General features: G+C 42.6%; 1 protein-coding gene across 1 annotated transcript in view; it reads right to left on the bottom strand.

Annotated features, from left to right (window-relative positions):
- DNAH11 (dynein axonemal heavy chain 11) overlaps positions 1 to 12,679 on the bottom strand; it is a 191,927-nt gene extending 179,248 nt beyond the window's left edge. Inside the window, exons 1-2 of the mRNA XM_077303577.1 lie at positions 12,174 to 12,679; positions 3,038 to 3,178 (exon numbers count right to left, since the gene is read on the bottom strand). Coding sequence (XP_077159692.1) covers positions 3,038 to 3,178; positions 12,174 to 12,413 — 381 coding nt within the window. The 5' untranslated portion in view covers positions 12,414 to 12,679. The remainder of the gene's footprint in view (positions 1 to 3,037; positions 3,179 to 12,173) is intronic.
- Positions 12,680 to 16,615: the final 3,936 nt, after the last annotated feature.

Genomic DNA, 16,615 nt, shown 5'->3' with positions numbered 1-16,615 from the left:
TAAGCAAGCCCTCCACCACGACCCTTTGCCCAGGGCCCTTTCCCCTTACCTGTTGCTGGCTCCAGGCACTGAGGCATCTGAGAGCAAAGAGACTAGAGTCCAAGGATGGAAGGCGGGAGCTGCAGGGGCAGGGCCAATCAGGGCAAAGCTGGCTGCACCCTGATTGACCCTATTCTAATTGGGACCATCGGACACGTCCCACCCCCTAGGCTGTTTCAGAAATATATAGAAGAACAACAATGGATAAGGATGTTTCATATACTCATTAAAGTTGCTGACACATCTGTGGATGTATTGAGTATAAGATTTGGAGATAATTGCTTGCATATTAGGTGGATCCCCTCCCTCAAATTATGCAGGGAAATTTTATAAAACACACACATGGTGTGCGGGGAACCTTTCAATACCTATAAGGACCAAAGGTATGTGCACTGCTTTCATCATGCCAGCAAAAGCTGATAAGAGAAAAGGACAGACTGGCAGGTAGACTGAAGGCAAACACTCTGCTTCTTGCTTCCCTTCAACCCAGTACCCAAAATGCAGGAAAGAAATCTGGAGAAAGGATGCCCTTGAGCATTCACTTTCTGAGTCCAGCCTCTTCCCAACAGGATCCTTTAAGAAACAGAGTAGTCTCTGTGTCTTCACTGTTTAAAGAAGAGGAGGAAACAATGACAACTTCTAAGGTCTCCTCTTGTATTATATTCAGTAAAAAGACAGCAAGTTTGCACAGATAATGAAATAATTTTGCTTTTTAACATTTCCAGATTCAGGTATGATGGCTGCCGAATTTTACTTGAAGAAATGTCTTATCTTGTATGAGCCGTGCACCCCATGTTTGCTATTCTCTTGAAAATAATTTGCTCACAGAAATATGTGACTTACTCCACTGTGGATACAGCTGCACATATTCAGTGGTGGCATTTAGACTTCCCAAGCAGACCTCAGTTCAAAATATCTAGCCTGGAATTAACCAAATGATGCAAAGCAACAAGAAGTTTGCTTTCTGGTTTACAAATCAAAATCCTAAACAATCCAAGTTACCTGTGTTTTAGGCAACCATTAATCAATTTTAATCAGCTAACCTACCTCACAGCGTTGCTATGAAAACTGTATGTGAAACTGGCTGCCCAAAGCTCTTTGAAGGGTGGGATAAAAATAAACTATAGTAGACAGTTGGTTTGCCCAATTTGGACTCATAGCCTGTAGCTGGTTCCAAGTCAGGAAGTCCTCAATTTCCCAGCTATATGTAAGAAGTGGAGTACATTCAGCCAAGGACTTCCTAGCATGTTAATGTTATGAACAAGATGTTCTTTATGATGTCTGAATGGCACAGCTGCTGGTATTCAAGTCAAGGATTATCAACCCTAACTGAGGCAAGCAAGAAATTCAGGGCAAATCTGAGGGAGTGTAGCATTTAGCAGATTTTAATTTGAACAGAAATCTACAGAGAATTGTACAAACCCCCTCTCAGAACACTGGACATTTTGATCATCCATAGGTTGTTCCCCTAGTGGGGACACAAATTAGTCAGTTTGCTCTTCACAGAATTTGTTCTAGGAAACTTCACCTCAAGTTAAAGGTAAAGGTATCCCCTGTGCAAGCACCGAGTCATGCCTGACCCTTGGGGTGACGCCCTCTAGCATTTTCATGGCAGACTCAATATGGGGTGGCCTTTCTAGTGCCTTCCCCAGTCATTACCGTTTTACCCCCCAGCAAGCTGGGAAGGATCACTACAAGTTACATAACAGCAAAAGGGTAAATTCAGTTTCTTTATTAGATGTTTAACATTTCCTAGTGTTTTGTTTGTGAGACTAACAATTCTGCTCCTTTTCTATTCACTCAGAAACCTTTTAAATGTTTAAGGGTTTATTGTTTATTTTCCATTACTTCATAAAAACCAAACTGTTCTCCAGTACTGATTAATCAGAAGTGTACTTAGCAATGCGAAAGCTTTAAATTAAATATTTGATCAGCCACTTCTGCTGTTGTGAAAGTCTCAGTTGTTCGTTAAATAATTAGTCAGGTGAATGGCTACATTAGCCCTATAAATATGATTTATAATTGCTACATTCCAGAAGCTTGTTTGTCATTACACATCTACTATAGTAATACCAATACACACAAACTTATATTTCAGAAGAAATGACAAACCAAACACATTCATTTTTACAGGGGAAACAGTGCTCGAGAATAAATGTGATGTGGAAATGAAGATATGGCATATGAGTTAACAGGTAACATTTCTCAACAGAATAATAATACAAAATAGACCAACTTATTGTGGTTGTCTGCAACTTAACCTTTCACCATCATACCAGAAATTATTTCTGCCTCTATGATATATCTGGACTACTTCTTGCCATGTGGCATTGATACCTCTGTGAATACATACTATGAACACCTCTGACCACATTATGTAAGTCAATCCCTCCCCCCAAAAAACCCACCCCTTCTCAAACATTAGAATTTTTTCCAAGATCAATTAATATAGAGAGGAAAGGGAAGGCGACTGTAAGCCGCTTTGAGCCTCCTTCGGGTAGGGAAAAGCGGCATATAAGAACCAACTCTTCTTCTTCTTCTTCTTCTTCATAGCAGAAATCAAATGGGTACTGTTCTCTATGAATGGCAGTTTGGGTTTCCAGTAGCAACTATGCTGCTAGAGTTAACCTCAGAAAATCCAAGAGTACAGAAAGTATAAGAGAAGAGAAAGACTCTTCTTCCATTTTGCCTTCTCCAGAACAAGGGCTGCTGAGGCTTTCCCTAATCCATTTGAGGTCTCTAGTATCAGAGGTCATAGTCCCCCCCCCATTTTATGGATTATAGACATTGGACTGTGACAATCTCTTAGTAACTGTCAACCAAATGAGTTGTAAGGAGTGAACACTGTAGAAACTAATGTTCATCTTTCCACCAGTTTCTGAAAACAAACTTTCATTGAAAGTGATTTAAAGACACTAGTATTATGATTCTATGAATGAAAGTGATTTAAAGACACTAATATTATGATTCTATGAAAGAAATATATAATCACAAGTACCTCTTTTAAAAAACCCATTACATGTTCAATGGGTGCTCCAAGCAGCTCTTCAAATTTGAGGTCAGTCTTGTAGCTTTCTGCTTCAATGTGGTCTGTAGTCTTCATAATATAAAGGATTTTACTTTTCATACCACTGAGTATCTAAAACACAAATGCACAAATTAAAATTGTCAAAAGAATGAATTGTGACTACATCCACACTGTGTAATGGTCTTTCTTGATAGGTATGTTTCAATATGTTGTAATTTTACAGTATTACCAAAAATCCTCTGGAAAAGAAGAGCCTTGCTTAGACAAAACTCTTGGGACTTTTGTGTTCCCATAACTGACTGGAGGAGCCTTATGCTCTGAGTTTGCCATCTGCCCAGACATAACATTGCTACACACAGCTGATCCCTTTGCCTAACAAGCAACTGACTGGGAAAAGAGCGTGTGAACATCATTTTAGAAAGTTGCCACAACAGCATTAATGGGTAAAATCCTGTTTCATGTTTAGGGATAAGATGAATGTTGTACTGTAGTGATCCCCAACCTGTGGGCCAGGTTGGAGTTGAGTTTCAGGCGACTCTACTCAAACCATTCAGTCACTGCTTCCAAACATCTGGCGAATGGTTCCGGGGGAGAATCCGGGTGGCCGTCCATAAGGAGATAGAGCTGGGTGTCATCAGCGTACTGATGGCAACCCAACCCAAAACTCCACACCAGCTGGGCCAGAGGGCACATGAAGATGTTAAACAATGTGGGGAAGAGAACCGCGCCCTGAGGGACTCCATAAGGGAGTCTATAGGAACGCGAGAACTCATCCTCCACAGCAACCCTCTGGGTCCGTTTCTTGAGGAAGGAGTATATCCAGCGCAAGGTTTTGCCCTGTATCCCCGTGCTGGCAAGGCAGTGGACCAACAATTCGTGGTCCACGATGTCAAAAGTAGCTGACAGATCTAAGAGGACCGGCACGGCCGACCCACCCCTATCCAGCTGGTGACAGAGATGATCCAGCAGGGCGACCAACACCGTTTCTACCCCATGGCCAGGATGGAAGCCAGACTGATATGGATCGATATTTAACAGCTAAATATCCAGTTAATGACAGGATACCTGCACAACCCTTCTGGATGTTGGAGATCACCATTTCCAAGTGGCAAAGGCATATCACAGCAGCAAAGAATGAATTTCTACCCATGTACACTGTGTTGGAAGCACCTTTCTGCAATGCCTTCTGACTTGTGTGAGACTGTAACAGCAACTCTCTTCACCACAGAATTAGTGAGATAGGCAGGAACCCTGACAATCCACCTTTGATCTCACTGACCTGTTCCTAGAGGGTAATTTCCTGGGGATTTCTGCACCCATTAAACATAGTGAAATGCTTACCTTACACAGTCATTATATTCCGGCCCCTCCGTATGACGTTTCCAAAATCCAGAATATAGGCAGTAACCGGCTGGCTACGTCCTCCATTTTAAAGCGCTAGTTGGTGAATCGCATAAAGTGGATTCACCAACCTATTTAGCGCTAGCTACCAGAGGGCAACCAACAGAGGGAAGGTATGGAGGCTCAAACTTGCTAAAGGCGCCTACCTCATCCCACCCTCACACCTGCCTCCCTCTCCCTTGTTCCCTGGAACTGGAATATCTTTTTAAAAATGGCTAACATCCTGGAGCAATAAACAGGCAGACAAGTTTGCAGGCAATGCCAGAAATCATTTTTTTCCTAAAGTTGTAACACAAAGCATGCCTCTCTAAAGTCTTCCCCCCCCCAAAAAAAAATCAAAGTGAGACATGATTCTGTAAGGGGTGGCATTCAAAAAGCACTATGCATCTATGATTAGACATTTCAATGGAGAAGTATGAATTAAAAAAAATAGCAGGTATTGTGGGACCATTAAAACACGGAGAAATGGGATTGGTTGCCTGGATTGATTGACAGGCAGAGGACAATCACGTATAAAGTGTGATGTTCTCTTCCGCCATTTCCAGCAGTAATTCTGGAGGGTGAGAAGTGAGAAAAGACCGCAGACAAGAATAAGATAGAGAAAAGGTGAGGAGGAGCTGGGAGGCTCAATAATATTTAGCACCACACCATTCAGCTGGCATAACGCTATTTTTACCTATGTGCAGGAATGCCCCCTGCTTCTCTAGTCTTTTTCCCCTCCATTCCTCTACCCTACAATATCATGGAGCAGAAATATCCCAAACATCTTTCTCCATCCAGCTATTTAGACTAGAATAGAAACCTTAATTCTACATAGAAGTAAAGATAAGTTCTCTAATAATAGAACTATTACATTAGCTGATGAACATGCCTTTGTTTTTTTCTGACTTGCATGCACTCTGCCCATGCTGCACTTATTTTCCTTCCTATGGAACTCTAACTTACAAGATATTAAGACTTTACCACAGGTCTACCAATACTTAGTATCCTTCAAGTCATAGGCTCACACCATTTTTAATGAATTATGAATTTATGATGATTTTTTGCTAAAAAAGGCAGATGTACTTGGTTGAAGTGGCAGCGAAACTTTGAGTAACTTGTGAATACCATTCAGCTCCGCAACCTAGAAGCTTGTTACTCAGGTTAGCACAAAGCCTTTTTGGAGCCCAGCTTTATCTCTATTATTATTGAAAGATGGCTGAATCCAGGAGACATGGCATGAAAACTGGGCTTGTTTGCTTAAGAAAGGACAATTACCATGATTCGTGTGGATGCCTGATGTTAGTTCTTAAAGGAGAGGGTCTGAAAGAAATTGTTGAAAATGCCTCCCTGCAGTCCCAGCTGATAGAACCACAGAGGCCATGAAGAATGAGCCTCACAAAGCTTCCTGTGTCAGTTTGAATCAGACAAATAAATATATTCTTGACTCTGGATGTATAAACCTTATCTCCAACATGGCAGAATTTTTTGATGAACTGTTTAATATCTCTAAGACACCTGTGTTTATTGGAAATGGATTTTCTCTAAAAAGCAACCAAGAAAGGACATATTCAAGGGGTAGCCATGTTGGTCTGAAGTCCCATTGCTTTGAGTGTTGTAATAACTCGCATTTATGCAATCTCCCTTTCTATTCTGTTCTTGAAGTTCTTTTGAATTAAAACAGCTGAACAAAGAGGGATATAAAGTCACATTTGAAAATGCTGAATACTATTATACAGAAATAATCAGCTCTGTCTCACAGAATTTGAATACAAAAGCCTACTTCAAGTGCATCAAGTAAACCAAGACACTGATGAAAGTGATAGGAAACCAAATGCTGTTACAAACTATCAACACAAAGTGAATTTAGCAGAAGCCTGTGCTCGTTCTATGTGTGAGCCGGTTTGGCACAAAAGACTGGCACACTGCTGTTCTGAATTTATTCCAACTATGAAGAGAAATCAACTGGTTGAAGGTATTGATTTTGTGATTTGTACTGATGATAAACCTAACTGAATCTTGCTAAAAGAAAGAAAAAATACTGCTAACATATGCCAATCTACGAGGAGAACTCTGGGGAGAAAGTCATGAATGCAGCATATATACTGCCTTAAAGGTAAAGGTATCCCCTATGCAAGCACTGGGTCATGTCTGACCCTTGGGATGACGCCCTCTAATGTTTTCATGGCAGACTCAATACAGGGTGGTTTGCCAGTGCCTTCCCCAGTCATTACCGTTTACCCCCCAGCAAGCTGGGTACTCATTTTACCGGCCTCAGAAGGATGGAAGGCTGAGCCGGCTGCTGGGATTGAACTCCCAGCCTCATGGGCAGAGCTTCAGGCTGCATGTCTGCTGCCTTACCACTCTGCGCCACAAGAGGCTCAATAGGTTGTACACAAAAGTCACTGGGCATACACCCTATGAACTGTGGCATGGACACAAATTGTAGGACATTTGTACACTTTTGGTTGCACAGCATATGCACACATACCAAAAGAGAAAAGACAAACTAGTTGCTAGACTGACAAGGGCATTATGCTAGACTATATGCAGTTCAGTCTAAGGACGATTGCAGTGATCCCCAATCTTTTGGCCGCATTAGCAATTATTAGCCTATGTCTTTAGAGCAAAACTAAACATCCAAAGGAAAATGAAGAAATGTTAACTTTAATACAATCCATTTTGGAACAATATTTTACTGTGGAATCCTTTTATTTAGTGACACATGCTTACCTAATATCAGAACCAGCTTGGTTCTGTCAAATGGTTGTGGTCTTAATGCGTATCTTTTCAACCCCACTTTATTCTGTGTATAGTTACCACTATGAGTCTTTGATGTGCTATTTACGGATGTGTAAAGTGCCTGGCCTTCCTTTGGGGAACTGCTTTTGTATTGTAAGTCATGTTGGAATTCACTGAAGCATTGGTCTGTAAAGGCAGTGTAATCTCCAGTTCTCTACTGGAGATGACGGGGTCTGGTCAGCATTGAAATGCTGGCTTCTTTTCATCTGCATGCCTATGCTATTTGGTTTGTTATGGTTAGATGGGTAGATTGACTCTAGAGAATGTATTGATCCTTTCATTCCTCCTACATTCTCACCACCCTTGTCCCTCTCCCTCTTCATCCTTGAATCCCCAGCTGCCTTAATAGTCTTCTGTTAGAAGCTTCCAGTGTTAATTGGGACTCAGGGTAGGGTGGGGGAATGGGGAAAGGGGTTATATACTGTGTAACTGCACTGGAAATCCAGTGCTGAGAATGTTTTAGGTTGAGTTAACTTGCTTGCTCCAGAATAAATCTTTATTTTGCATCCAGTCAAACACTCTGTTTTCTTGGGAAAAAGAAAGCTGACACCTTCTGTGGCATTGATGTCCAAGTCAAGGTTTAGTCTGAGGAAGAGTGCTTGCACTTGAAAGCTCACACCTTGAATTAATCTTTGTTGGTCTTAAAGGTGCTACCGGACCCTGATTTTATTGGGCTACTTCAGACCAACGCAGCTACCCATTTGAATCAAGGTTTGTGACAGACACTCTTAAAATGTCATGTAAATGTTCATCTATAAGATTTCGCCTACATTTCTATTTCACAATTTTCATCTTGGAAAAGGTTTGCTCCCAGATGTATGTGGTGCCAAAGACTGAACATGCCTGCAGCAAATTTCTTTAGGTTGATAAATATATCAGGTAGACCAGAATAGAAATATAATAGATTAGTTTCTTTGTAAATGTCTCTGAGATGATCACTGGTTTACAAACCAATTAGGTCCATCTGAAAAAAGTTACTTGCATCTTCTGGTGCTACTTTAAATGAATGCTGAAACATTCAAGCTTATGGCAATCAGTGAATCTGTTCTGAAGTTCCACCTGCAATACATTCAGTACTTTGATGTGTCTTTCAACATTGAATTGTAAATTCACATCCTTCGCAAATGTTAGTCCATTGCAGTTTGAAAAGTTACCTTCATTAACTTGCTTCACATAATGTTTAGTTTTGCTTCAAAACCTTTCAATTCAGTATACATGTCATGCACAAGCTTTCCTTCCCCTGTAACCTTAGATTCAATGTGTTCAGATGCTCTGTGATATCTTTTAAGAAAGCCAAATCAAAAATCCATTCAGGGTCAAAAAGTGCTTCCTGACCTTTTTCTTTTTCCTAAAGGAAGATATCAATTTCATGACGAAGACTGAAAAAAACGTTTGAGGACTTTGCCTCTGCTAATTCACCTGACCTACATGTTAAAATGCATCCCCATTTTCTGTCTCTATCTCTGAAAGAAAATTCTGAAATTGACAATGAGTAAGGCCATGATGCCTGATGTAATTAATACTGGATGCAACAGTATGCATCACACTTTCCCACTGAAGAATCTTACTACATGAGTCATGCTGATGGATGATGCAGTGAAATTGCATGAGATGTGTACTGTTTAATTTCAGTATCTCTTCACTGATTTTTGCAACTACACAAGTTTTACTTCCCACCATATTTCTTGCACCATTAGTTTTGATGCTTTTCAATTTATCCCGACTCAGACCAAGATTTTCTACTGATTTACACAACTTCAAGAATATGTTTGAGGCAGCTGTGGTACCTTTCAAACTCTGCAGTTCATATAACTCTTCTGTAATTCTGAAGTTGGAATCTATACCCCTGATAAAAAGTAGTAGTTGAGCAGTGTCTATAATGTCATTTCTCTCATCTAATGCCAAAGAAATGAAATCAAAACTTTTTGTCTTGATAACCAGTGACATATGAAGCTCTTCTAGTTTTTCAACACACCTGGTGATTGTAGATACAGATAAACTAACACAAATACAGCAAGATACCTTGTCAGGGCACATTTCCACTTGTTAATAAATTCACCATCAGAGAATGGTCTACCACATTTGGCAACATGATAGCTGGCCCTCAGAGTAGACAGGTTCTCTTCAACATGCTTTCAGAAACTATTTTGCTGCAAAAACACTGATTTTTTAAATTATCTTGTTCACTCAGACCTCTCCTTGATATATTAGCATTTGTGACAGGATTCAAAGTGCCTTTTATTATTGTACTCATTTAATACTGAGACAGTTTCAAGTAGACGAGGCAAACTGCTTTATCCTTGTTTAAAACAAAGATGTACTCAGTAGTCCATTTGCCATTAAAGATTGCTAATCTGCAATTTTTCATTTCTTCGAAACATAATTTCCTTTTGCAGATATCTTACAGGGTTTTTTTTTTATCAGAGCAGCAGTTGCAAAGTTTCAGTGTTATTCTTGAATAAATAAAAATATGAGTAGTACAATTTTAGGGGCCTACTCCTCCCTTTCCCATTAAATCTACTCCACTCTAGCTGCTGTTATCTGAGGATTTTCAATTCGACCATGGCAAAGCAGAGAAAAGACCACTGTCCCACCACCATCCAATACAGGGCAGCCTTCCAAGCCAGCCAAGCCTCAATTATGAGATGTAAAATGGCACCCAGAGGGAGGGGAACTTGGCTGGAGGAAGATGTGAGAAGGGGAATGCCATTAGCTTCCTTGCTAACAGAGTACTCAAGGGTCATTCACCGGCTCCTGCAATCACAGATGTATAAGAAGACTCCTAGCTGGAGTGAGGAAGGGAGGAGAGGCAGAAGCAAGCAAGGCCAAAAATCAGAGCAACTAGCTCTTGTTGTGGAAGAAAGAATGCTTTTGCTTGCAGCAGCCACTTCACCAGTAACTTTGGAAGCCACTTGCTTTGATGGGTGGAGCCTCTAGAAATCTTCAGTATGTAAAACACTTTGTATCTTTTTTTTTTTTTTTTTTGCAAATACCAGGTCTTTTACTATCCTTTTCCTGCTTTTTTTTTTTTGCAAAAGCAGACCTGACAACGACATTTCCTTCCTTATATAGATACATAGCTTTGCCATGGAGAGGGGGAGTGGTGCCTGAGCTTTGCTGGCTAGCAAAGCACCTAGAATGGCCAAAATGCTATTATGGAGGATAAGAACAACAGGGGGCTGACAGAAGGAACCATGGAGACAAAAACAGTGTTGTTGTCTTTTTGGCAAGAAAGGGACAGGATGAACAGTAGTAGATGGTGCCTCTTGAGGCAGGAAGAACAGTATGGGTCTAAGGAGAAATGCCCTAAGGATGATAGCAGCAGACAAGCTGATTGAAAGGCTGCAGAGAAAGAAGTCGGGGGCTGCATGCGGCCTGTGTGTCTCAGGCTGCAGACCCCTGGCCTATAGGATTTTTGATCCTGTAACAAATGAGGTAACCATCTCAATGTCAGTCCACCTCAAGGAAGGCCGATGATCTCAAGGTTTAGAGGGGACGGCTATCGGAGCAGGAAACCTGATGGTATACCCAGATGACAGCTACAATGCAGAAGGCGAGATTGCAAATCCAGACCAGATGCTGCCAGATGCAAAGACTCCAGACATCAAACGGAGATACCTGCAGATGTTCCAGATGTCGCACCAGTGATAGAGGGGGATCCCAATCAATCAGAGGAAGTTGCGCAGGATTCAGAGGGGGCCTTGGGCAGAACACCAGAGATGCCTATCGACATGCAACTCAACACAGAAACCCAGTTGAAACAATCTAAGTTTTGCAATACAGAAATGGTGATAGAAAAATTAATTATGCAAAATTTATATTTAAAAGATGTGAAATGGTATAGTTGAACCTGATCCCCTTAGATCTCAGAAGCTAAAGTTCAGTCAGTAATAGGATCCAAGACCACCAAGCAAGTCTGTACAGAGGAAGGCAATGGCTTACTTGTTTGTCTTGAAAATCCTATAGGGTCACTGTAAATGGGCTGCAACTTAATGGCACTTTACACACACCCATTGGTAAAACAGAGTACAAGGTACTCGAAGTTATCACTTCCATTAACTGGGTTAATGAACACAAATAGTAATTTAAAAGTTTCGTATTTTAGCTTTAGTTATAAATTCACTGCACAAGGCAACCTAATTTGGCCAAATCCTTCTTATGGTAATGGACATAAATACTGACAGGGTAACCACTGGCATACAGTACTGGCTATTAAAGAAATCATGAAAGTCTTTATTTAGAAGCCAGCCAGAAAATAAAATACTTCATAACCAGTTGTTTTACGTTGCTGATGACAAATTCATACTGGAGAGAAATCACTAAGAGCCTCTTGTGGCACAGAGTGGTAAGCCAGTGACATGCTGTCTGAAGCTGTCGGCCCATGAGGTTGGGAGTTCGATCCCAGCAGCCGGCTCAAGGTTGACTCAGCCTTCCATCCTTCCGAGGTCGGTAAAATGAGTACCCAGCTTGCTGGGGGGGAAACGGTAATGACTGGGGAAGGCACTGGCAAACCACCCCGTATTGAGTCTGCCATGAAAACGCTGGAGGGCGTCACCCCAAGGGTCAGACATGACTCGGTGCTTGCACAGGGGATACCTTTACCTTTATCAGGGTCTAGGCTTTTATAGACACCAGCACAACAGTTAATCCACCACATACCTTGTCTTAATCCACCACATATCGTTTATGTAGGCAAGCTTTTGTGAGCAATTACATCAGTAGTGACCTCAAGCACAACTTTCTGAAACTTACACTATTTGAACAAACTGAGGTGTGAAACTCAGATCAGCGGTTTTTCTTACAGCACTATACAGTCCCAGTTTGCGCAGCCATAAATTAACTTTCCACTTGAAAACAAACATAATCCGACAATCAAAACCTCTATACGGCCCCTCCTTTCTAGGCTCCTTTGCCATTTCTTTACCTTGCTGCCAGCTGCCAGTGCCCCGGCCTGGGGAAGGAAGAAAGCCAGCAAAGCGGGCCGGCTGCGGTCAAAAAAGTCGGCCAGGAGCTGCTGCTTCGCCTCCTCTTCCAGAAACGTGCTCCATTTGTCTTCCCCGACTCTCAGCGAGAGCGCCAAGCGGCTGCCGATGAACTGGACCCTGGGGTCCTCGGCGAAACTGGGCTCCTCCACCGTCTCTTCCTCTTCGTCCTCCATCTTCATGGGCGCAGGAGCGTCCCGCAAACTCGGCTCCTGAGCGACCTTTCCCTTTGGACGCTCGTTCGGCGTCCCGCAACTTTCCGGGAGGCTGAAAGCGGCAGCTTTAGTGAGTCTCTACGTAGGTATGTATTGGGGGGCGGGGTTTCTCTTGGACTTCGCGGAGTTTGTCTCACCTGCTGCCCCCAACCCCCGTGGGCCCTGAAGCCGGCAGTTTCGTGGCTGTCTGTTGCAAATCGGCGCGGCGCGGCGACAGCGTCCCGTTGCCCTGGGGATCGCCAAAGTCACCAAGGCCACCCGCCGCCGGCCTCTCAAGGGAAACAAATCACGCCTGGAGCCAATGAGGACCGTGGCTGGCGAGGAAGGAACCACCAACACGAAAGCCGCGCCGGGGGACAGTGGCGGGGGGAGGATCAGCGCCTGGTGGTGCGTCATAATCAGAGCTGTGTCGCTGCCCCCGCGTCTCCCCCACATCAGACCGCAGTAGTACCGCGGCGCCAGAAGAGCGACGGACGCACTTGCTCCCAGCCTTCCCCTATGCTCTCATCTTCTCAGAAGGCTGTATGCAAGTTTTCCGGGTTTTCCCCCCAACTGAAAGTTTCAAAAATAGTTGTACACTTGTTTTAGAATCTGCTCAAGCATTAAAACAGAGCAGCCCAAAGAAAGTATTTGGATTAATAATTGAAAACGCTGCATTGCCAACATACAGCTTCTTCAGAATACCAACATCCAATGGGGAGGGAAGAATTGGCTCATTGGTTACACCATGCCTCCCAACAGGTGCATATCACCATTTCAGAGGCCCTGGAGAGAGGAAGGCTGGGAGAACTGCAAGTGCAGCATGAGCAGTCGTGTCCGACCCATCGCAACCCCATGGACAATGATCCTCCAAGCCTTCCTGTCCTCTACCATTCCCTGGAGTCCATTTAATCTCGCACCGACTGCTTCAGTGGGTCCATCCAGCCACCTCATTCTCTGTCATCCCCTTCTTCTTTTACCCTCAATCGCTCCCAGCACTAGGCTCTTGTCCAGGGAGTCTTTCCTTCTCATGAGGTGGCCAAAGTATTTGAGTTCTAAAACAGAACATACGTCAAACTATTTTAACAGTAACAAACAGATCATAACATTCATACATCAACTTCAACATAACTTGGAAGCATTGAAAGGGACCACAATCCCAGTTTAAATGTCTTTTCCCCCCTCCATTGGAAATAATGGGACATGGAGGCCCATAGAATTGGATCCCTGGTCCAATCTTTTTAAAACTTGAGGAGGGGGGATTGAGAGGCATCTCAAAAAGCAGCCCTCCCCAGAGCCCCAGTTATGCCTAGGTCAATTTTCCATTATACTCTATAATAGTCCCCATCCCCATAGTATATAATGGAACTGAAAAAAAAATCAGGATTCCTTGAATATTTACTGAATCCAGATACCGTATTGGGACTTGGGGATATTAGGAAATACTGACATTTTTGGGGTTAAGTATACTCAAACCTGAAAATTACCATGGTTTTATTTTGCGTTTTTTCCACACCGCTAGTTTAAAGATAACATTGGAAGAAATCGGGTGGAAACATTAACAAGTTTCTTGAAAGTAGAACTTTTGATTTATTTCCTGGGATTCTTTGGTACAAGTTGACCTTTTCCCAGTCATCATGAAGTTGCTTCACTCAATCAGTCCCACTCCCAGCTGACCTAACTGCAGTTATCAACTCTCCCTTCACTAACATTTCAGGCAAAACCTGACCTGTCTGTCACAGAGTTCCTTAAGCTTTATTTCCAATTGAAAACATACAAAGACATTATAGAGCTACAATTCCTTTTTCAAACAGGTCTATATGAGTTAAAAATAGCAAGAGTTTCTGTGCAGAGACTTAAGTCAGTTACTTGGTTAATTTATTTATATAATTTATATCCTTACAATTACAATACAATAAACCCTTATTGGCATACAAAACATTACATGAGATTAAGATACAAGGTGGGTAACAAGATAAATGAACAAGACTAAGAATTTGAATTTAAAACTCACTCAACTTCACTGAGCACAAACTCACTATCCATAATGACCATAATACCCCAGACGTTTAAGTGTTCTCTCACTTGCCCTTAGAAAACAAAACACCCAGTTCCTTAATAGCACCAGTTTGTGTCCTTCCTTGAAGCACAATGGCTAAAAATTCTGTTACATGTTCTGTTACTGTAGATGATGTGTCCACTAATAACTTTTAATTCCTTGAGCAGATGACTTATTAGTCTGCAAGAGAGGACATAGCAGGGAAGAATGTTTTTTAGAGAACAATGATCAAGAAAAGACTATGTGAACATGAATCTTGCTTGCTGGTCACCTTGACAGATGATATCTGGTGCCAGCTGGACCGGGGCAGTTCAGCCATCCTCGTACTATTAGGTCTGTCAGACACATTTGAGGTGGTCAATCACGAGCTTTTGGCCCACTGCCTCGCCAGGAGTGGGATTAGGGGAATAGCACTGAAATGGCTGGTCTTCCCACCACAACCCTCTGGACACAGAAATCGACAAATGAGATAGAGAAAAAAAAGGCCTATCTTGGATTTGCAGGGATTGAACATGTTTGTCCAAATGAAAAAAATGTGTATGCTCTTCATAGATCTTGCCCCTTTTACATGCAGGGGTCTAGTTTGCCACAATTGATCTTCAAGGTGCATATTTCCACATTTCAGTACAATCCCCAAAGTAGATGATATCTCTGGTTTGTCTATGACTCAGTCCATTATGAATTTAATGTTTTGCCTTTTGGGCTGGTGTCAGCCTCCCAAGTCTTCTCCGAATGTACATCAGTGCTGGTGGCATATTTGAGAACAAAGGGTGTATTATTTACCTGTGAGGTTTTTTGGGGTACCCAGTGGTAGCTAGCCCTGGCATCCGCCCCTTATTCCAACAAGGAGACGTCCAAACCGTGCTGGTGCCACTTGGGGTCTTTAATAGATTTTGCAAAATTACAGCAGAATGAAGGAGAGAGCTGAAGGTCCTGATCCTCAAGCTGAGGATACATAGTGAGGTGGTCCAGTTTAAGAGATTTTGCGAAGTGGATGAGCTCAGAATATTTATTTATTTATATTTATTTTCATATTTATATACCACCACACTGCATTTGGACTTGTGGCGGTTTACAATAAAATAAAAACCAAAAGTATACAATAAACATTGACGTTAACATTAAAAATGTCAATACAGATTTCTAACCCCCCCCCCCCCAACCTCTCCCACTGTTCGACTGGGGCCAAGAACTCTTTCATTGGGAGCGAGGGTCGTGATCTAACTGATGTTAAGGGATCTGCCGATGGTAACTCTAGGACCCCACCATGGCCTCAACCATATGCCTGGTGGAAGAACTCTGTCTTGCAGGCCCTACGGAATGCTGAAATTTCCTACAGGGCCTGTAGCTCTTCAGGGACCTCATTCCACCAGGTTGGGGCCAGGGCCAAAAGAGTCCTGGCCCTGGTAGAGGTCAGGTGAACGTCCCAGGGGCCCGGGACAGCCAACAAATTCATACCCACAGAGTGAAGTGTCCTGCGGGGGGCATAAGGAGATAGGCGGTCCCACAGATAAGCAAGGTCCAAGCCACGTATAGCCTTAAAGGTTAAAACCAATAACTTGAACTTGATCCAGAAACAGACTAGTAACCAATGAAGATGACGAAGTACCGGTTGAATATGGGCCCTCCAAGATGTCCCAGTGAGGAGCCTTGCAGCCACATTTTGTACCAGCTGTAATTTCTGGGTTAAAGCCAAGGATAGGCCCACATAGAGCGAGTTACAGATATAATCTCAGATCATTCATAGGCAAAATATTTGTGTGTTCTTCCACAGTGTCAACAGGAGAATCTCCAGCTGGTGCAAAAGGTTAATCGGTGTCAAGGCGATGCCAGTGCTGTTCAAAGTAGATGGATCGTGACAACAAAGAGCTGTACCATGCTGAGCATTTATTTTGCCGATCCCAGTCTTCCCAGTCCAATCCAGCAGCAGCATAATTGGCATGGAAACCCAGAATGATGAATGTCTGTCGGAGTCATCAGCAGGTGATCGGCAATGATGCTTCTCAGCTGGATGGTCCAGTAGCAGGAGCAAATCATCATCAGAGTTGGATGGATAATGAACTACTAATACCAGTGGATGGGTGTTATTTTTTGACATGCAGGCCCTTTGGCACATTGTAGGGCATGAGCC

This window comes from Paroedura picta, chromosome 11, assembly GCF_049243985.1.
Source record: "Paroedura picta isolate Pp20150507F chromosome 11, Ppicta_v3.0, whole genome shotgun sequence".
Taxonomy (NCBI): Eukaryota; Metazoa; Chordata; class Lepidosauria; order Squamata; family Gekkonidae; genus Paroedura; species Paroedura picta.
Note: the sequence above shows the minus strand (reverse complement) of the source record. Positions and strands in the feature narration are given on the sequence as shown.